Source organism: Helianthus annuus, chromosome 11 (assembly GCF_002127325.2).
Source record: "Helianthus annuus cultivar XRQ/B chromosome 11, HanXRQr2.0-SUNRISE, whole genome shotgun sequence".
In the NCBI taxonomy this organism is placed as follows: Eukaryota; Viridiplantae; Streptophyta; class Magnoliopsida; order Asterales; family Asteraceae; genus Helianthus; species Helianthus annuus.
Window position 1 is genome coordinate 111,854,669 of NC_035443.2, and position 23,593 is coordinate 111,878,261.

General features: G+C 38.0%; 1 protein-coding gene across 1 annotated transcript; it reads left to right on the top strand.

The window, feature by feature from the left end:
• The first annotated feature begins 373 nt into the window (after window positions 1–373).
• On the top strand, window positions 374–904 carry LOC110888219. Its single transcript, XM_022135754.1, has one exon. The coding sequence runs from the start codon at window positions 374–376 to the stop codon at window positions 902–904; it is 531 nt and encodes a 176-aa protein (XP_021991446.1).
• Window positions 905–23,593: the final 22,689 nt, after the last annotated feature.

Here is a 23,593-nt window from a genome sequence, read left to right on the forward strand (position 1 = left end):
TACACTTTACTTGGAGCCAAAAGCCCAAAAAGGGTATCGGTCTCCTTAAGAAAATTGACAGGATCTTGGGTAATACCCCTTTTGTCGATGAGTTCCCTGATTCGGTGGCAATGTTTAAACCCTATGGTATTTCGGACCACTGTCCTTGTATTCTAAAGTTGCAGGTAGCGAATAAAACTAAGCCTAGAGCTTTTAAATTCGCTAATTTTCTGATTCACAAACCCGGGTTTCTTGACATAGTGAACCGGGTTTGGGAGTCCCGTATTAATGGAGTCCATCAATTTTGTGTTTACGGGCCCTTCTATTCGAGCAAGGTAACTTACACAAAAAGGTTACTGAACTTCGTGGTCATCTAGATGGTATTCAACGTGATATGGATCGGGATCCGATGAATGAGGAGCTTAGAGTGGAGGAAGCAAAAGTTTTGCGTCTTTTCCAGGAGGCTTGTCTTGATGAAGAACGGTTCCTAAAGCAGAAATCTAAGGTTGACTGGTTGATGGCGGGTGATGCCAACACTGCATTCTTTCATATGTCTTTAAAGTGTAGGAATCATATAAGTCGGATAGATGTCATAAGCGATTCTAGAGGTACAATGTTTGAGGGTGTTAATGTTCCTAAAGCTTTTGTGAATCATTATGAGAATTTCCTTGGATGTAAAGGAGGGGTGTCTCTATGTCCGGCTCCTGATCTTTTTACTAAGACTTTGAGCCATGGGGTTGCTACTAATATGGTCCACCAAGTTACCACGGAGGAAATCAAAAAGGCCATGTTTGATATTGGGAATGATAAAGCTCCGGGTCCTGACGGGTATACGGCTGCACTTTTTAAGAGCGCTTGGCATATAGTAGGGAGTGAAGTCTCAGATGCTATTCTGGATTTTTTTAACACTGGTAGATTGCTTTAGGAGTGGAACCATACGCTTATTGTCCTTGTTCCAAAAGTTTCGAATCCTACGGTAATCACTGACTATCGGCCGATTTCGTGTTGTAATGTCCTCTTTAAGTGTATTAGCAAAATTATTGCTGACCGTATGAAAGATGCCCTAAATGATATTGTGAGTATAAACCAATCGGCCTTTGTGCCGGGTAGAAAGATTTCGGATAATATCCTTCTTACGCAAGAGTTGTTGCATAATTATCACAGAAATTAGGGTCCTCCGAGGTGTGCCTTTAAGGTGGATATCCAGAAAGCATATGATACGGTTGAATGGAGTTTCCTGGAACGTGTGTTACTGGGTTTTGGCTTTGCCAGGAAAATGGTTGATTGGGTTATGGTTTGTGTCTCTTCTACTTCCTATTCAGTGTATGTTAACGGGAATGTGCATGGGTATTTTAAGGGGCAAAGAGGGTTACGTCAAGGCGATCCAATGTCCCTGTATCTGTTTACTCTGGTTATGGAGATATTGACATGTATTTTGCATCATGCAACCAGAATCGACTCCTCCTTCAGATTTCATAATAGGCGTGAGAAGCAAAAAATAATTAATCTATGTTTTGCAGACGATTTGTTCCTCTTTGCTAGGGGTGATATTGATTCAGCTAGATGTATTATGGCGTCTCTTAAGAATTTTACTAAGATGTCAGGCTTGGTCCCGAGTGTTCAAAAGAGTACTGCTTTCTTTTGCAATGTTCCCAATCATGTCAAAAATGATATTTTGAGTATCATGCCTTTTGTTGAAGGCCAGCTCCTGGTCCGTTACTTGGGTGTTCCTCTTATAACTTCACGACTTCTATACAAGGATTGTAGTGTTCTAGTGGAGAGATTGGATCATCGGATTTCGAATTGGAAAAATAAGCTTCTGTCGTTTGCTGGTAGACTCCAGCTGATTATATCAGTTCTGTCTGCTATGCATATTTACTGGTCATCGGTTTTTATTTTGCCAGCTCGGGTTATTTCGGATCTAGAGGCCAGGATGCGGAATTTTTTATGGTCTCAGGGCACGTATCAGAAGGGGAAGGCGAAGGTTTCGTGGAAGGCTATTAGTGTTCCGAAGTATGAAGGTGGATTAGGTATTCGGCGTGTCAGCGATGTTAATAAGGCATTGATGGTGTCTCATGTTTGGAGTATCGTTTCTAAGCGAACTTCTTTCTGGGTGGACTGGATTTATTCTTACAGGTTAAAGAATCGAACTTTCTGGAATTGTAAAACTCCTTCGAATTGCTGTTGGAGTTGGAGAAAGCTTATTCAACTCCGTCCGCTTATTAGGAGTTATATTTGGACCAAACTTGGTGATGGTAGAAATACATCTGCTTGGTATGATTTCTGGAGCGACATTGGGTCGTTATGCAGTTTTCTGTCTCCAAGAATTATTACTAATGCGGGATTTTCTTTAGACGCCAAAGTAGAGGATGTTTCGGTTAATGGTTCATGGCTGTGGCCAGCAGCGTGGAGGGATTTGTTCCCGGTTCTTAATCAGATAAATGTGCATCTAACTCCTGGTATCAATGATCGGCTGGTATGGAAAGAAGGTAATACTACTCGGGATTTTTCATCAGCTACGGTGTGGCAGTCCTTTCGGTCACGAGCCGGATGTTATGTGGGTAAAGGTTGTGTGGTTTTCGCAATGTATTCCAAGGCATGCCTTTTTAATGTGGCTTATTATGCGACAAAAACTTTTGATCCAGGATAAGATTCTTCGATGGGATGCTAGGAGGAGGGGAAACATGAATATGCTATGCTGTTTGTTGTGTTATGCAGATTTTGATTCGCACTCTCACTTATTTTTTGAATGTAAGTACTCTACTGAAGTTTGGAACCTAGTCCGAGTTAAAGCGGGGATGAAGGATGTTGGCCCAAGCTGGCATGTTATAGTTGACTGGCTGTGTGCTCGTGCCCAATCCAAGTCAGCAGCGAACTATGTTAGTAGGCTCATTGTTGCGGCTTCAGCGTATCTTATTTGGCAGGAACGGAATGTGCGATTGTTCAAGAACCATGCGAGACCCCCAGACATTCTTTGTTCAACTATCCTGTCCACTGTCCGATACAAACTAATGGGAGTAAAATTCAAGAATACGGCTAACGTACAGAAGCTGTTAGAAGAGTGGGAGATTCATGGTGCATTTGACGCTGATGGAGAAGGTTGATTAGTGCCTCCTGGGTGTTTTTATCTCTAGATTTTAGTCTAGTTGGTTCATGTTTGTTGCTTTGCATGTTTTTTTGTTTGTATTTTTGATTAACAGTCTTGGGGTGTGTCCATTGACTGAATTAGTGGGGGCTTCTCCTCACTACTTGTTCTTTTTGTTTGTCAATATATAGAATCACCGGGGTAACCCTTTACCCAAAAAAAAAAACTCGGCCAAACCGAGTTAACTCGGTGCGGGTCCAGGTCAAACGGTCAAAGGAGGTCAGATATGGTCAACAACAGTGTGTTTGGGTTCGATGCAGGATCCGGTGTTCGGGTCAGATTTTGAAACGGTTCGGGTCGACTCGGTCGGACCGAGTCAACTCGGTCAAGGTCAGCCGGTCAACTCAGTTGACGCAGTCAGCTCAGCGAGTTGACTCGGTCAGCTCAGCTTTTCGACATGAAATCTTGGTAAAAATATGCGGCGCGATTGTTTTATTATTTTTATATAGTTTTATTTATTTCGTGACAACGAGTCGAAACGGTTAAACATTAGTTCATATCTTGAAATATTTGATAGGAATTATATAAGTATCGATTATATTGTTTGAATATTGTTGAATTTTGAACATATAACGACACTTTAGTTGTCGGGGACGTTAAAAAATAGAGGAAACTCTGTCCGTTTTTCGTTAAAAACTCGTAACACAAAACATATTTACTCTAAGAACGACGTATATTGAAGTCTAAGTTTTCTTGCAAAACAACTATAAAGTATAATATTTTGACGGCGTATAGATTAACAAACCCCGACTACTTATACAAAGTAAGTATGATTATTTATTCTTATTTCAAAACATCAATAGTTCGACTAATTTCGAGTATCTCTACAAAGGAGCCTAATGATTTATACTTATCTTAAAAGTCGACGATTTCGAATACCTTTATAACAATAAGTAAATATAATGTTTTATATTTATTTCAAACGACGATTCGGAATTCTTATTTCAAACGAGTAGTATTCGGAAATCTTATGAACTAAATATAATCTTTATACTTCTTTCAAACAATCAAACAACGCGACGATTGTTTTACTAGAATAAATATAATTTATATATTTATTTGAAATATTAAACGACACCAAATTCGTTTTATGAAAATAAATATGGTTTTTATATTTATTTCAAATACCGTATCACACGAATTCCTTTACAAAAATAGATATAATTTATCTATTTATTTCAAACATTCAACAACTCAATGTTAGTTTTGTAGAATAAATATAACTTTTTTTTATTTCAAACGCTGAAAACGGCATATACGTATGTACTGACAGATATATTCAAGACGCAATATATATAATACAAGGTTATTATGTACTACTTTCATACGAATATTTTGCATACATTATATTTATGTAAATATACTTTACATACAAAAACGACTTCTCGGGGCGACAAAGTTTAACTTAGTTATTTTCGTTAAGTTAACAACTTAACCCTCAATCGTTCAGTCAATGATTCGGTAGAGCTCGATGACACGTAGTTTATGTCACACCCCCAAAACCCACATGCGGAACACCACCGCTTGGAGGCGTGACTGACCAGGATCCAGCCACCAATTATACTGAGCAATTTAATTAATAACAAAAGTAATACTCACCAACCACAAGGTTGGCAAATATCATAATCAAAGTTCAAAAGTATTTAAGGTTAAGTAATAGTTCAGATAAGTAGCGGAAGCATAGACAAAATAGTTTAGAACAAGATTCTTAGTTCAAGTTTGTTTAGAACCCAACACACGGGTTAGACGACCACCACACATCCGCAAGCTGCAAGCTCCTGAGTCACTGGGTACCTGCAAAGCATGCAGTAAGGTGTCAACATAAAGTTGAGCGAGTTCACTAGTTGTCCAGTTTTAGTTTTCAAAAAACATAAGTTGTTTAGATAAAGCATTTATAATCACATTGTGGGGAGCTACCCCATCTGTAAGCTCACTAAACTGTAGATACCGAAACTGTTGACGGAAAGTTGTTGTGCCCCGAGTCAATGTCTATCGTCATTGACCAAGATGCAATGTCTACTAGTTCACGCCCGATCTCCCCCGGTCACGGTGTGAGGTTGTCAAACCTAATAGCGCTATCAACTAATAACCCGTTCGCCCCCGGCGATTAATCGGTACTGTAAGCAGGGACTTAAGGTGATAGAGTTTTGTTTAGCTTGGCTAGTTGTGATTTATAAATAATATCCAAACGTATCTCCCCCGGAGATAGTAAATACCCATTCGGATTTCCCCCGGAAATAATAGTTCAAAAGTATTTTTCCCAAAGTTGGCAGTTTGTCCGTGTCCCTCCTTGGGACGCATGCTTTTAGTGTGTGAACTCACCTTGGGTTGCTCGGCAGATTAGGTTACTTGTCAAACACGCTGGTCACCACGTCCTAACATGGTCACCAGTATAGGTCAGGTTTGGTGTACAAGTAATCACGTATATCTTACAAGATTCTAACACAATACATGCAGTTTAACATATAAGTTATTGGGCCGGCCCTAAAGATTCACACACTTGACAATTAGTCCAGCAAAGCACATAGTCCAAACAATCAGGTGGCCCAAACCAATTCAAGTTATGGCCCAATAACTAAGTGAGCAGCCCAATCGAGACAAGGGGGTCTCGACTCGAGAACTTGCGGTCTCGAGTCGCAACCAAGAGGTCTCGAGTTGTACTGGCTGGTTTCGAGTGGTGCAGGCTTGACTCGCAACCTCAGAGGTTCCGAGTCTGGTCTCGAGTTGTCACGAGAAGGTCTCGAGTCGCAACCGTTGCGGTCTCGAGTTGTCACGCCGTGGTCTCGAGTCGCAATGCTGGTCTTGACTTGTTCACGTGCTGATTCAGATACATCAGGCCAATTTGTACTATGCATCAGGCCCATTTTAAGAAATAACCAATGAGGGTTAACTAACAAGTTTTCTAAACTGACAATTAATTAAAATGGATCAAACATTACCTTTTTCAAATCTTCAACCCATATTCAACATGTTCATCATAAGTTCATCATTTTAGGGTTTTCATATTAAACATAACCATGCATTCTTTGAACCAAAATCACATGTTTAACAAGATCATTTTGCAAGAAACAAACGAAACATTCATTTTGTAACCTTGAACATAGTTCGGTTGGCCATAAACACTCTTAAACTACCATTCATTAGCCATTTTTAAACATTTTATCAAGCATTAACATATAATGGTTTACACATATTGTTAATACTCACAAATCATGCGAAAATCATGCATAACACTTCTAACTAAACACCTTCTAGTTCATAAAACACACATATATCCTACACACACATTAGAACACTAACCGGTTGTGAAAAGGCACCGAATCAAGGAGAAACCGAGAAAGTGAAGTGTCCGGGTGATGATGACGAGCTTGACCGAGTTTCTTGACCGAGATTCTTTGTTGTTGCCGGTTAGATCCGAGCTTGAACCGAGAATTTGGGAGAGAAGGTGGTGTTGTTGAGGGTTTTTAGTGAGAGAGAAAAGGAGTGTGTGTTTATGTAAAAATGATGGAAATGGGGAGAGTTTGGGGTTTTATGTAAGGTTTCGAATGGATAAAAAGGGGGGGTTTCGGCCCAACCGGTTACGGCCCACTCGAGACCGAGTGGCCCACTCGAGACCGAGTGGTCTCGAGTCATGGTCTCGACTCACTAGCACAAACACACAAATATATATATATATATTTATATATATACATACATACAACACGTAGCATGTAAGAAGGTCACATTTTCATTTAACAATGTATATACAAAATGATATTACAAGATGTTTGTTCGGGAAAACCTAGAGTGTCACATTATCCCCAAGTTTGAAGAACTTTCGTCCCGAAAGTTAAAGCAGCCACTGCCAAGCTAGTGCGTGTAAGAGTATTTCAACGGGGTGTCACATCATCCCCCCGTTAGTTTGGAATTTCGTCCCAAAATTCGGTTGTAGCTTCAGTGCTGGGGGTTTCGTTTGGGAACAACTGGGGATACTTGCACTTCATCTGGTCTTCTCGCTCCCAGGTAAACTCTGGGCCACGTCGCGAGTTCCAACGAACTCGTACGAGAGGTATTTGGCTACGTTTGAGGGTTTTGATCTCTCGATTCGTGATCTCAATCGGTTCCTCAGTAAAGTGTAGCTGTTCGTCAATAGTGAGTTCCTTGAAGGGGATTATGAGTGTTTCATCTGACAGACACTTCTTCAGATTAGACACGAGGAAAACATTGTGCACCGCACTCAGCTCTTCAGGCAGATTCAATCTATAAGCGACCTTACCGATCCTCTCGGTAATTTCAAATGGTCCAACATATCGCGGATTAAGCTTGCCCCGTTTACCAAAACGAACCACACCCTTCCAGGGTGAGACTTTAAGTAGAACCTGGTCCCCGACCTGGAATTCTAGCGGTTTCCTACGCTTATCAGCGTAGCTTTTCTGACAGTCACGAGCTGCCGCCATGCGTTGTCTGATCTGGGCAATCTTCTCCGTCGTGTCTACCACCAGTTCTGGGCCTGTGACCTGGCTGTCACCAACTTCCGCCCAGCAAAGAGGTGATCGGCATTTACGTCCGTACAATGCCTCGAAGGGTGCTGCCTGAATGCTGGTGTGGTAGCTGTTATTATAGGAGAACTCCACTAGCGGTAGATGCTTCTCCTAATTCTTGCCAAAATCGATCACACATGCTCTAAGCATGTCTTCCAGGGTTTGGATGGTGCGTTCAGACTGCCCATCCGTTTGTGGGTGATAAGCGGTGCTCATGTCCAAACGTGAGCCAAAGGATTTGTGCATAGCTTGCCACAACTCCGAAGTAAAACGAGCGTCTCGGTCGGAAATAATGGAGGTTGGCACCCCGTGTCTCGAGACTACTTCCTTTAAGTAGACTTCTGCCAAGGTAGAAAACTTGTCTGTTTCCTTAATGGCCAGAAAGTGTGCAGACTTGGTCAATCGATCTACTATCACCCAAATAGTGTCATTCCCGCGTTGGGATCTAGGTAGCCCCGTAACAAAATCCATGGAAATTTGTTCCCATTTCCACTTCGGGATTTCTGGTTGCTGGAGTAGGCCTGCTGGTTTCTGATACTCAGTCTTGACTCTTGCGTAGGTCAAACATTTGCTAACGTATGCTGCTATGTGGGCTTTCATGCCAGGCCACCAGTACGTGGTCCTTAAGTCGTGGTACATCTTATCCGAACCAGGATGTACTGAATAACGGGACTTATGGGCTTCGTCCACCATAAGCTCATGTAGATCTCCGTAAAGTGGGACCCAAATGCGCCCTGCCACATAGTAAGCACCATCTTCTTTTTGTTCTAATCGTTGCCTCGACCCTCGCAGGGACTCAGCCCTGATGTTTTCCGGTTTCAGAGCTTCGACCTGAGCATTTCGAATTTGAGTAGGGAGGTTAGACTGGATGGTAAGTTGTAGTGCTCGCACGCGCTTGGGCGTGGTGTCTTTTCGGCTGAGGGCGTCTGCCACAACATTGGCCTTGCCCGGATGGTACTTGATTGCGCATTCATAGTCATTTAAGAGTTCGACCCATCGATGCTATCGCATGTTTAATTCCTTCTGCTTGAAGATGTGCTCGAGACTCCTGTGATCGGTGTAAATAGTGCACTTGGTACCGTACAGATAATGTCTCCATATCTTAAGCGCAAAAACCACTGCTCCCAGTTCCAAGTCGTGTGTAGTGTAGTTCCTTTCGTGAGTCTTAAGTTGTCGAGAGGCGTAGGCAATAACTTTTTCGCGTTGCATTAACACGCAACCGAGCCCATGGATGGATGCATCGCAGTAAACCACAAAATCGTCGGTACCTTCAGGTAACGAGAGAATAGGAGCACTACAGAGGTTATCCTTTAGCTTCTGAAATGCGGATTCCTGAGCTCCATTCCACTTGTAAGCAATACCCTTCTGAGTGAGAGCCGTGAGAGGCTGAGCGATCTTTGAGAACCCCTTGATAAATCTACGATAGTATCCTGCCAATCCCAAGAATTGGCGAACTTCGGTAGGGGTTTTGGGCGTAGGCCAATTCTTTATAGAGTCGATCTTAGCTGGGTCGACGTGAATCCCGTCCTTATTGACCACGTGCCCAAGGAAATGGACTTCTCGAAGCCAGAAGTCGCATTTCAAGAACTTGGCGTACAGTTGCTCATTGCGAAGGAGTTCGAGGATAAGACGTAGGTGTTGTTCATGCTCTTCCTGACCTTTCGAGTAGATTAGGATGTCGTCGATAAACACAATCACGAATTTGTCGAGGTAAGGCTTGCACACTCGGTTCATGAGATCCATAAAAACCGCAGGCGCGTTAGTCATTCCAAAGGGCATGACAAGGAATTCGTAATGACCATAACGAGTTCTGAATGCAGTTTTGGAGATGTCTTCATTACGGACTCTTAGCTGATGATAGCCCGATCATAGATCGATCTTAGAGTAGTAGCTCGATCCCTGCAACTGATCGAATAGATCGTCGATTCGCGGGAGAGGGTAGCGGTTCTTGATGGTAACCTTGTTCAGCTCACGATAGTCGATGCACATTCGGAACGTGCCATCCTTCTTCTTAACAAAGAGTACCGGTGCTCCCCAGGGTGATGAACTAGGGCGGATAAATCCTTTATCCAATAGTTCCTGTAGTTGTGTAGAGAGTTCCTTCAGTTCTGCGGGGGCTAGTCGATAAGGCGCACGAGCTATGGGCGCTGCTCCAGGAGCTAGCTCGATTTGGAATTCAACCTGACGGTGGGGAGGGAGTCCAGGTAGTTCTTCAGGAAATACCTCGGGGTAGTCACGTACTACTGGAAAATCTTCAATCCTCTTTTCCTTTTCCTGCGTGTTGGTGACAAGTGCTAAGATAGCGGTGTGCCCCTTTCGTAAACACTTCTGGGCCTTCAAGAATGAGATAATGCCTGAGACTTCTCCGCCTTTGTCACCTTGTACAATGAGGGGTTTGCCAGAACGGCGGGGAATGCGAACCATTTTCTCTTGACAGAGGATTTCCGCGCGATGTTTGGATAACCAATCCATACCGATAACGACGTCGAAGCTTCCAAGAGTAATAGGGAAAAGATCGATGCTATAGGTCTGACCAGACAGTACTAGTTTGCAGCCTTTGATAACATGTGAGGCCTCGATGTTTCTACCATTAGCTAGCTCGACGATATGATTAGAACTTAGTAACGAAGGCGGGTGCTTAAGCTTCTTACTAATACGTAGGGACACATAACTAGCATCGGCTCCAGAATCAAATAATACAGAAACATAACGATTATCGAGTAGGAACTTACCCGCCACGACGTTGGGGTCATTCCTCGCTTCTCCAGCTCCAATCACAAAAGCCCTTCCCCTTGCACCATTCCCAGCATTGTTGTTTTGATCGTTGTTTCCAGCTCCCTGATTGTTGTTGCGGTTCTGGTTCAGTTCAGGGCAATTCTTCTTAAAGTGCCCCTCAGCTCCACACTGGAAACAACCCTTGACGTTCCCATGATGCTGCTGCTGGTTCTGCCCCGCGGGACGTGGGCTCCTACAGTCCTTGGCCTCATGCCCCATCTTGTTACATCGCTGACACTGACTTTTCCCACAAGGCCCGCTGTGGTGTCGATTGCACTTGTTGCATTTGGGGTGGTTCCCGCGATAGCCACCCTGTTGTTGAGTGCCCTTGTTGTTTTCAGTTTTCCTTTGCTGTGCTGGGGCCTGAGTGGGGTTAGCATCCTTGCTTTGATTTCCTTCCCACTTACGCTTGTTGTCATTAGAAGTTCCGACAGTAGCACTGATCCTTTTGGGCAGCTTGCCCTCTTCTACGGCCTGATCAGTGAGTTTGTGAGCAAGACGGACGACCGGCTGAATGGTATTGAGGTTGGCTGCAGTCACATGGCTTCGGATTTCTGGAGCCAAACCCTTGATGTACAATTCGATTCTTCGATACATAGGTCGAGACATGTTTGGGCAAAGAGCAGCATAGTCGTTGGACAGTTTGGTGTAGGTCTCAATCTCTGACCCAACCATCTTAAGCGCAAAGTACTCGTTCTCAAGTTTGTGGATGTCATCCCGGTAACAGTACTCCTACTTAATCATGTCCTTGAAATCCTCCCACACAGTAGCATTAGCAGTTTCCAATCCAAACATCTGAATTTGCGCCTTCCACCAGGAAAGCGCTTTTCCTTCAAGCGTACCAGTAGCAAACTTCACCCAATTCGCAGGGGGACACTCACAGACAGCAAAGACAACTTCAACTTTCTCAATCCAGTGCAGAAGACCTATGGCACCCTCAGTGCCATTGAAAGGGAGAGGCTTGCAATCCATGAAAGTTTTGAAAGTACACACGTGTGGTTGCGCAGGTGCATGCTGACCTGTTTGTGAGAAGCGAAGCGTATAGGTTTAGGGATAAAAGACGATGCGGCGGTAGGATCTAAACATCCTAGGATAACGAGTTTACCTCCAGGGTGAGCTGCGAACGCTGCAGCCACCGTGTTAAGCAGGTTAGTGAATTGAGCCTGAGTCATGTTAATGTTTCCTCTTCCACGTCCACTCATTGTCTTCATAAACAGAAAACATAGTATGAGTGTGGTGTCGTAATGTAGCGAGAACGAGATAGGAGAGAGAGGTGTATTTATCTAACTAGGCACACTAGTCCGTATAGCAAAACAGAAAACATAAAGTAAGCAAGCAAGTAGACACTAGTCCGAGCTATGAGGTCTATGTGTTGAGCCTTGCACTTGGAGTGTAGTGTCATCACGAGTCACGGGTTATAGTCTGGTTTTTCTCAAAAAGATTTTTCCCCTTTTTAAAACCAAGTTCACTATAACCAATGGCTCTGATACCAATCTGTCACACCCCCAAAATCCACATGCGGAACACCACTGCTTGGAGGCGTGACTGACCAGGATCCAGCCACCAATTATACTGAGCAATTTAATTAATAACATAAGTAATACTCACCAACCACAAGGTTGGCAAATATCATAATCAAAGTTCAAAAGTATTTAAGGTTAAGTAATAGTTCAGATAAGTAGCGGAAGCATAGACAAAATAGTTTAGAACAAGATTCTTAGTTCAAGTTTGTTTAGAACCCAACACACGGGTTAGACGACCACCACACATCCGCAAGCTACAAGCTCCTGAGTCACTGGGTACCTGCAAAGCATGCAGTAAGGTGTCAACATAAAGTTGAGCGAGTTCACTAGTTGTCCAGTTTTAGTTTTCGAAAAACATAAGTTGTTTAGATAAAGCATTTATAATCACGTTGTGGGAAGCTACCCCATCTGTAAGCTCACTAAACTGTAGATACCGAAACTGTTGATGGAAAGTTGTTGTGCCCCGAGTCAATGTCTATCGTCATTGACCAAGATGCAAGGTCTACTAGTTCACGCCCGATCTCCCCCGGTCACGGTGTGAGGTTGTCAAACCTAATAGCGCTATCAACTAATAACCCGTTCGCCCCCGGCGATTAATCGGTACTGTAAGCAGGGACTTAAGGTGATAGAGTTTTGTTTAGCTTGGCTAGTTGTGATTTATAAATAATATCCAAACGTATCTCCCCTGGAGATAGTAAATACCCATTCGGATTTCCCCCGGAAATAATAGTTCAAAAGTATTTTTCCCAAAGTTGGCAGTTTGTCCGTGTCCCTCCTTGGGACGCATGCTTTTAGTGTGTGAACTCACCTTGGGTTGCTCGGCAGATTAGGTTACTTGTCAAACACGCTGGTCAACACATCCTAACATGGTCACCAGTATAGGTCAGGTTTGGTGAACAAGTAATCACGTATATCTTACAAGATTCTAACACAATACATGCAGTTTAACATATAAGTTATTGGGCCGGCCCTAAAGATTCACACAGTTGACAATTAGTCCAGCAAATCACATAGTCCAAACAATCAGGTGGCCCAAACCAATTCAAGTTATGGCCCAATAACTAAGTGAGCAGCCCAGTCGAGACAAGGGGGTCTCGACTCGAGAACTTGCGGTCTCGAGTCGCAACCAAGAGGTCTCGAGTTGTACTGGCTGGTTTCGAGTGGTGCAGGCTTGACTCGCAACCTCAGAGGTTCCGAGTCTGGTCTCGAGTTGTCACGAGAAGGTCTCGAGTCGCAACCGTTGCGGTCTCGAGTTGTCACGCCGTGGTCTCGAGTTGCAATGCTGGTCTTGACTTGTTCACGTGCTGATTCAGATACATCAGGCCAATTTGTACTATGCATCAGGCCCATTTTAAGAAATAACCAATGAGGGTTAACTATCAAGTTTTCTAAACTGACAATTAATTAAAATGGATCAAACATTACCTTTTTCAAATCTTCAACCCATATTCAACATGTTCATCATAAGTTCATCATTTTAGGGTTTTCATATTAAACATAACCATGCATTCTTTGAACCAAAATCACATGTTTAACAAGATCATTTTGCAAGAAACAAACGAAACATTCATTTTGTAACCTTGAACATAGTTCGGTTGGCCATAAACACTCTTAAACTACCATTCCTTAGCCATTTTTAAACATTTTATCAAGCATTAACATATAATGGTTTACACATATTGTTAATACTCACAAATCATGCGAAAATCATGCATAACACTTCTAACTAAACACCTTCTAGTTCATAAAACACACATATATCCTACACACACATTAGAACACTAACCGGTTGTGAAAAGGCACCGAATCAAGGAGAAACCGAGAAAGTGAAGTGTCCGGGTGATGATGACGAGCTTGACCGAGTTTCTTGACCGAGATTCTTTGTTGTTGCCGGTTAGATCCGAGCTTGAACCGAGAATTTGGGAGAGAAGGTGGTGTTGTTGAGGGTTTTTAGTGAGAGAGAAAAGGAGTGTGTGTTTGTGTAAAAATGATGGAAATGGGGAGAGTTTGGGGTTTTATGTAAGGTTTCGAATGGATAAAAGGGGGGGGGTTTCGGCCCAACCGGTAACGGCCCACTCGAGACCGAGTGGCCCACTCGAGACCGAGTGGTCTCGAGTCATGGTCTCGACTCACTAGCACAAACACACAAATATATATATATATATATATATATACATACATACAACACGTAGCATGTAAGAAGGTCACATTTTCATTTAACAATGTATATACAAAATGATATTACAAGATGTTTGTTCGGGAAAACCTAGAGTGTCACAGTTTAGTTACTGCGTTTATTTAGAAACTTATAAGGCATTCCGTGTTAGGAATATTGTAGAATGCACGCTAGCGAGTCACGTCTTGGAAACGACATCATCGAAGTCGTATATAGCTAGATTTGCACAGGAATATTCAGGTGAGTTCATAACCCACCTTTTTATGGTTTTACATTTTTGTAAATGTTTTCGGGGTGGAAAGACATGCACGTTTTGCAGAAAACACATAAATTTCTCGATGAACAAAGACTGCATATTTTTAGACAAAGCACGTTTTGCAAGAACATACAAAGCTTTTGAACGAACGAAAACTCATATTTCTATAAATCATATTACGAATGGATTTCGAGGAACTCAAATGGTTTACGAATGGATTATACAAAATATACCGGTTTTTACAAAACAAATGCGTATTATCGAAATGTGAATGATTTTCATGACTAGGGATGGATCGTCTGGTGATAATATGGAGAGACTAGGGAGTACCCTTAGAGGCTGGGGAGGTCCAGCCTTAGAGGCTGGGGTAAAATACATGTTACAATTATACAGACATTTTTTTTATACATGGTATGGTTAGCCTAAGGAGGGTATACTACTTAGATCATGTGAGTGCTGGGTAAAACACTTAAGGCCATTAATCCTCATTATAGGACCGAGGGACATGAGTGATAGATCTATTGGGTGTTACGAGCCCCACCCATGGGCCTGCGAGTTGGCTGCATGTGGTGACTATGTCGTTCCGCCGGATGGACCGGTACGAAATACGCATATAGGTTTGAGTCTTCTTGCATCACTTCACACATACCATTGGCTTTGCAACCCAGTGGTGATCTCTTTTTCCTTATTGCTACATACCAGGGACATACATACTTACAGAAATACCTGATTTTTACAAATTACATACCATATTTCATATAAATTCAAAGCATAGGATTATGCGGGCATGGAGTCAAAATCAGGGTGGGCATTGACGGTTATACGAACATTACAAATACGAGAGTTTACAAATACATGGTTTTACGAATATAATGCGTTACAAATACAAAGTTTCCATATAACTTGGCAAGAAAATGATTTCTAAATTCGTTTTCTCAATATTATTTCACAAACCGGTTATTCAAAAGATTTATTTCAAATATTTTACAAACAAACTATGAACTCGCTCAACTTTATGTTGACTTTTTCGCATGTTTCTTTCTCAGGTTACTTTTCAAAGTTATGGCACGGTTGGAATAGGAGAACCATTGGGGATTCGAGTACTTAGTGGGCGTTCAATTTCTAGAAAGACTTTGCTTATTTGCTTCCGCTGTGCAATGAAGATACCAGTCCAGTCACGTCAGCTCTGATAATTTTGGGGTGTGACATACAATATATAAATATATATAAAATTTTAGACATTACATTCATCTAAGAATTTATATGATCATTTTGTGAGTATATAAAATATGCCTCATGTAGAATAGTTAGAATCATCTATTTAGTAAAATGAAGTAGATGAATAAATTTTATTATTTAGATTGAGCATTCACAAAAAAAAAAAGAAAAAGAAATATAACTTATATATACTTAGTGTTATTATTTGTTAGACAAATTCCATCAAACGTATGTTGTTTCACTTTGTTTTGACATGATATGGAGTTATGATACTAGTAAATTAGACATGTATAATTGGTTAGTAATATTGTTGGATATCCATTGTATACTAATAATAGATAAAGTGAATGAACAATATATTTGTTTTAAAGGTTTTTTATATGTGTTATTTATTGGTTTTTTACATGTATTATGTGATTCTTTTATATATTTTATGTAACTTGTGTTTGTTTTTTATCGATGTAATTTACGTGTCAGTATTTTTTGATCATATCAAGATTTTTTTATGGGTTGCTGTAACGAGTGTAGGTGACGTAACAAAACAAACCGATACCGATCAAATTCCCACCGTCTTGGTATATTTTTGGTCATATCATGATTTTTTTCTCTATTGGTTGCTATAATGAGTGTCAGTACTGTAATTATACGAACTGATACCCACCGCGCAACGCGCGGATTTAATAACTTATTATTAAAATACACGTTTTGCCAAAGTATTAATATCAAGAAGAGTTAAATGCCATTTTAGTTCATGTGGTTTGGGTCATTTTGGCAGTTTAATCCAAAGGTTTCATTTTTAACCTGTGGGTCTAAAAAGGTTTCACAGTTGCCATTTTAGTCCACTGGGTTAACTTTATCCATTTTTTCTGTTAACGAGAAGGCCAATTCGGTCATTTTATATGGCTGAATTGCCCTTTTAGTTAACAGAATTACATACAAAATGACCAAATTGGCCTTCTCGTTAACAGAAAAAATGGATGAAGTTAACCCAGTGGACTAAAATGGCAACTGTGAAACCTTTTTGGACCCACAGGTTAAAAATGAAACCTTTGGACTAAACTTGCAAAATGGCTCAAACCACAGAGACTAAAATGACATTTAACTCATATCAAGAATATCATCATTAATCAAAGTTATTCTTGAAAAATAATATTATCACTAATCAAAGATAGTTTTATTGTAAAACAATGGTCTATTAGCTACCAATATATAATTATATAAACATGAGAACAAAACTATAAAATCATGTAGAGAATAGAACATGGAGAATTCTTATTCATTAATCAATCTTCACCATATACAAATGCCTCTATATATTTAGGCATATACATTAATACAAAGAAAATAAAGAGACATGAGTTACGTATGTGGAGAGTCACCATATAAATGACTCATTCATAACACTCCCCCTTGACTATCCACATACTTTTAATACGCTTGGTGATACTGCCTCGTTAAAAACCTTGCTAGGAAAACCCAGTGGGACAAAACCTCAGCTAAGGGAAAAAGATGCAGCACGTATTTTCTTATTCTGATACTTCTGGATCAGGTATGTTGCCTCGTTAAAAACCTTACTAAGAAAACCCAATGGGACAAAACTTAGTTAAGGGAAAAAGAGTGCAACTTAAAAATATCCCCCTCATTATAATATGTATTCTTTAAGTAACATGTGTCCCTCTTCCTCGAATGTTACTCGAAACTTTTGTAGAATAATTTGTTGTTTGATGCCTTGAAGTGCAATACTTTATATTGAGTAATGTTGTAAAATCTTCTTGTGAGACTTCTAGTGCTTCCTTTTGCAAAAAAATACCATAAGATCCACTACTATGTTGTGTTACATTTTTTACATCTACAAGACTAACGAAACTAGATTTCATAGGTTAGTAAAATATAAACACATATCATTCTTACATTTAGGGTATCGACATATCTGCTTTACCATTCAAATGTCTCCTCATTGTACATGTGCTATATCATGTTGATAAATTCAAATAAGAAAAACATATTATGCATAGATAGAAAGAAATATTAATGCACAATTGCACTTTAGCCATGGTACTTTTGGAATGAGAATCCCTACTTTGGTAGGAGATGATAATAGTCATTTCTTATAAAAAATGACTTAACAACCTTTAACATACTTTAAGGTTCAACTATGTCCATACTAAAATATCCAAACATCATCTTCTAGATGTACTTGAGGGATTAGTAAAATATGATTACATATATACTCGAACTACAGTTCGAGTAATAATTAGACCGTGCCAATGTCATTCAAAATTCTCCCTCTAAAAGCTCGACAATTTCTCTCAATGATGCCTAGAATCATTACTGTAAATTGCGATTGTAGTGAACTTTTAAAAGTAGAATGTTCATAGAACATGGCTAATTTAATTAAACTTATATCCCTCTTTATGTGAATATCTCGAGTTATACAACACTCAACCCAACTATTTTAGTCCATACGTATTTTGTCAACTTCATATAATACGTTCTTGCGGTTTTTACATCATTAATGCTTCTAGCATTATCAATCCATGAGGGAATTCTTTCTATCTTATCCAAATATGCATGTGCTTTCACTTTTAGAAGTTTTGCTATATAAACTTGCCCTTTTAACACAGATATATCTATATCATATGCAAAAATATCAAGAACACTTGCTTTTATCTCCAAAATTCATATTGTGCCATGTTTGTACACAGTGTACATTGAGATGCCATAATAACCAGGTACACATTTTCTATGTATGTTTATTGGAGTATTGGTGCACTATAATTACATCCATAAGGTGTTTCAATTAACCTCTTAAGCACTCAAATGGTTTAGGATACTCATGGGGAGTTCCAATTATATTCAATTCAATAACATATACAACATGTATATGTATTCAGATCTGAATTTATATAATAATCATAATATTCTCGAGAACTTATTTTATATGACTTAGTATCAAGTGATACATAACTTTCATAAGACGCGTGTCAATTCTCTTTTATATATTACCAGATTAATAAGATATTGGAAAGTCAATGCATCCACCACTGAAGAATACGTTTTCTCATAATCAATCATAGGTATTTGTGAAAATTCTTATGCCACCAATTTTGACTTATATCACTTAATTTGATTTTCACATGATTCGCGTAAAGACACTTTTGTATCCAGCATATTTTACAACTTCAGTTGTATGTACTGTTGGTCCAGAAACTTTCCATTTCATTAGAGAACTAAACTCTGCCTTATTTGCGTCTTTCTATTTTGGCCAATCATTTCTTAATATTCATTCATAGGCAGATCTTAAATCTCGATCCTCATCATTTAATCATTTTAAGTGCTACAATATATACAAAAGTATAACGATGTCGATTTTTATTTCGATTCCATACATATCTTAGACATGATACAACTTAGCGAGATCTCTTTATTTTCAGGTACCTGAGATTCTTCTTGAACCATCATGTCTATTGTCCCTTCAGGGGATCTTATTACTATAACCTCGACTTGACCATCTTAATTACTTGCTCCAATTTTCGAGGAATTTTATTGTTGGAATCAACTAGTCTACCATGCTATAGGCGTGCAATAGACTCATTACAAAAATATGTGGTTGTCCTCTTAGGACACAATGATAACTGGAGCATAAGCAGTTGATTATGTGTCTTACTTGGTCACTCTATTTAGGTCAGTGAACTTGTCTGGTAATTTGTACTTTAATATTAGTAAATGAATTATACTTTAAACTTCTAGTTCATAGTTTAAAGTCTGAGGATCAAGATGACATGATAATTCATTTTTACTTTTCACTTTCCAACTGCTTGTTATCTTCCCCTAATGTTGGGAACATTCATTCACTAAAGTGAAAACCAATGAGCCATAAACGAATTTCTCACTAATGGCTTTAAGTATTTAATCATAGACGATTATTTATACCCAACATATTCTCAAACTTTTTAGAAGTCCCATCTTTGTGTGGTGTGGTGGATGCGTTTCAATATATGTCGCACAACCAAAATCTTTGATGAGACATCTTTGGTTCCTGACCAAAAACCAACTGTATGGGGAGAACTATCACTTATTGGCTTGATGTGAACTGATGGTACTATATATAAAATTACATATACCTAAATGAACTTTTTCTCCTCTCATGATCATTGGCTTTGTAACCAATAGTAGACGTTTAGTGATTATCTCAACAATAACACTTATTCCAATGATTGTTAATAATTTGTGAATCAAATTCATTATTATCAAATAAATATACTAATCTGGATTAATATGCTTGCTGTCACATTAGCTAAGCCACAATCACACAAGCTTCAGGTTGTGGATTTGATAACCATTTAGACGATGCATCGATTTTAAAATACTAAATGGTATCATGTTTGTATATTTATTTCCGTTATCATTTCCAGTATATTTGGGGATTCACACCCTACTTTTGTTGATCAGTACTTAACTTCACTTGAGAGCAAACATGACATGTAATTATCAAGATAATCTTCTGGTTCTTCGATACTTTTCACATCATCATTAATGACTCGGTGTGGTCTAACCGGTCATACCAACTAACTAAATACTTATGATCCATAAACCTTTGGATTATGATCACATATGTATTACTTGCACGTATGTAATACAAAATGTAAGATACAAGAGAATGTATTATAACTTCAAAGTTTAAACCATCATGTTATATGGTCATTCCTTAGTTTGCCACTTTTGGTGGTCGATCTCATTATGACTATTGTTACAATTCTAATAGTCGATCTCATCATGACTATTATTTCAATTATTGTAGTCGATCTCATTATAATTTCTAATGGTTGATCTCATTATCAACATGACCATCATTGTATTTTTCTCAGTGATCACAATGATCAATATATATTCATTTCATGGATCAAAGTAAAACCAAACAATTTTCACGGTTTCCATTATTTACTCGGACATATAAATCTAAATTGATTTAGAACCTTTTGTTTCTTTTTAATGATATTGCTACCTTAGGATCATATTTGAGGTTTGACAAACAAAGTTTGTTTAATCCGATTTTCCCTTATAAATAAACTTCTCTTTATTGTCCGAGTCATATAATAATACCGGTCTAACATCTCACGACCATTTAAAACTTGATAATGAGATACATGGAGTATGACACTTTGGGTGTCAAATCTACGCATATTTCTCCTCTTTCATGAGAGTGACAATAAACCATGATCTGGTTTAATCGTTCCATTCAATATTATCGATGCAAAGAAATGATAGCATATAGAATACAAGATATAGATAGCAACAAATCATTCAATACATGATCTCATAGCATGTCATCATATAAAAACAACTTATAATAGGCCTTTATGAAATAAGAAACCTTTTCATCACTAATAAGCAAACGTATATAATTTATGTAATAACATATCATGGTATAACCAATCACAAAGATATGATATAACCAATCACAAAAATATCTTATATATATTCGTTACTTACTTTGAAACTTAAACATAGATCTCTTTCAAGTTCTCAGATCATTTATTATTTGAAAATTGGAATATTTATGAACTACATAGCGTACTCAATTTTTTCTTCTCAAATATTGATATTAAAAAAACTAATGACATCAAATAAACAATCTATATATTGCGCATATGAATCATATAGCAATGGTCATTATTTTATACAAGCAATAATAATAGTCAATCAAAAATTAAACTATTAAACATTATGACATAGCCTAATGAATGCATGAGAAAAACCGACATCGCTAGAAAAGGGTTTCTCTAATAACAAATAATGATATCTAGCAATAGGAATCAATTACATGAATTTCTTATATGCAAAATTTGTTATAAATCTTAGTATAACCCTAGTATAAATACCAAACGTTATTTTTATAATCATGCTATAACAATAATAATACATTGCATTATAGATTGTATACTTTATTTAAAACTAAATCACGTGATGTTTCCAATGAGCACTACACACATAACTCATTTATATCTAATTGTGTAAAAGTCCTTTGGCATGCTATATATTAACAATGACTAATGAAAACAATTAATTACGATCCACATTATAACTCATTTATATCTAATTGTGTAAAAATCCTTTGGCATGCTATATATTAACAATGACTAATAAAAACAATTAGTTACGATCCATATTAATATTTTATCTTTTTGTTTACGGCCAACAAGCAAATAATTTCAGTTAAAGGAATAAAAAGGACTTCACTTGGGGTTTAACAGAAAAAAGTGTATATATTATGTCCTTGATTGAGTAGTAAAACTTTATGAGATAAGATATTCTTTTCGATCAATTAAAAAGCATAAAACTTTTTTTTAAATAAATTATCATGGTATAACTAATTATAGTGTAACATAAAAAAATATATCACGTATGCATATCTGTCATGTTAATTTGAAACTATAATTTTAACATATCATCATTTGTTTACTAGTAAATAAGCCCACATTTTTTTTTTTTTTACTTTCTACAATAATAAGTTATGTAGTTCCATATAATCGTATAAGTATCACAAGGGTCTCAATGCTATAAATATAATATCTTACCATGCAAATATTTCAAATATTCATATATAACATCTATTTGATCCAACTTTATGAATAAGATACCAACTCATCAATATAATCAAAATCACCATAAGAAGAAACAAATTTAATTAAATCCAATTACTTGGTGTATGCTCTTGTGTTTCTATGCAACCATCTAAATTCATTTTTTTTTTACCATTGTGTTCATATATTCTTATCCAAGCACTAAAAATAAATTAAGAAGTAGCCTACATATTGTTTATTAAAATAATGAGTAATACGGTATCTAATATGAATGGGTAATTTTTTTTTTAACTATATCTTTTATGTATACACCGAAATCAATATTTTGGATATATGTCCTCAATTCATTTTTTGTCTTATCAATAAATTAAAATATACTAAATAACAAAATATCAATATTTTTTGCACTTAGAAATATATTATATCAAAACTGAAACTTAAAAAGTCCTCTAAAATTGTAAATACAATGGTATAATGTCTCCATTATTTAAATAATATTTTGAGATTGATATAAATTGAATCAAAAAAGAGATTTAATTAAATAGTTAAATAATCTTTGAATTCGTTGTCCCATACAACAAACTCCCATTTCCAAATTAAAATTCAATCTAAATCAATATAATATTATAATTCGTCAATGCATATCAACAGGATGTGTATATGTATTATGAGCAATAAGTTTTTATGTTGTTACCTTATTTGCCACTTGAGATAGGTTCGTGATTGCGTAATGGAACGCCCCGTCAAACGAGCGATGAGTGGGATGTTGGTGATAGCTGTTGTCAAGTGAGACTCGCAGTTGGTGGCTCCAGTAGGCAATATTAACTTGAACAAAACAATAGAGAATCGCTACCGCTTTGGTTTTTTTTTTCAACAAAAACACCATCGTGCTGATAACGTATTGTAAAACAATGGTCTATTAGCTACCAATATATAATTATATAAACATGAGAACAAAACTATAAAATCATGTAGAGAATAGAACATGGAGAATTCTTATTCATTAATCAATCTTCACCATATACAAATGCCTCTATATATTTAGGCATATACATTAATACAAAGAAAATAAAGAGACATGAGTTATGTATGTAGAGAGTCACCATATAAATGACTCATTCATAACAAGTTTGAAAATATATAATTTATTTTAAATAATATCGCACAAGAAAGGAATACTTTTGGATTAGGACAATCATATATATTTAACATTGCCTTTACCCCAAAGTCCCCAAATCAAGAACCCAAATCGCTGATTTTGTTATCTATATTGTTTTGTTTATTTAGAATATATATATATATATATATATATATAGAAAAAGTATATCGTACATTACGTCTTAACGTACTTCATGTACGACAACGTGCGTAATTTTTTCTATAACATGCGTGATTAATGTTTTCAATATACGTGATT

Excerpts from the sequence above, each read along its gene's own strand:
- LOC110888219 (XM_022135754.1), top strand. The coding sequence starts at position 374 with ATGGATCGGGATCCGATGAATGAGGAGCTTAGAGTGGAGGAAGCAAAA.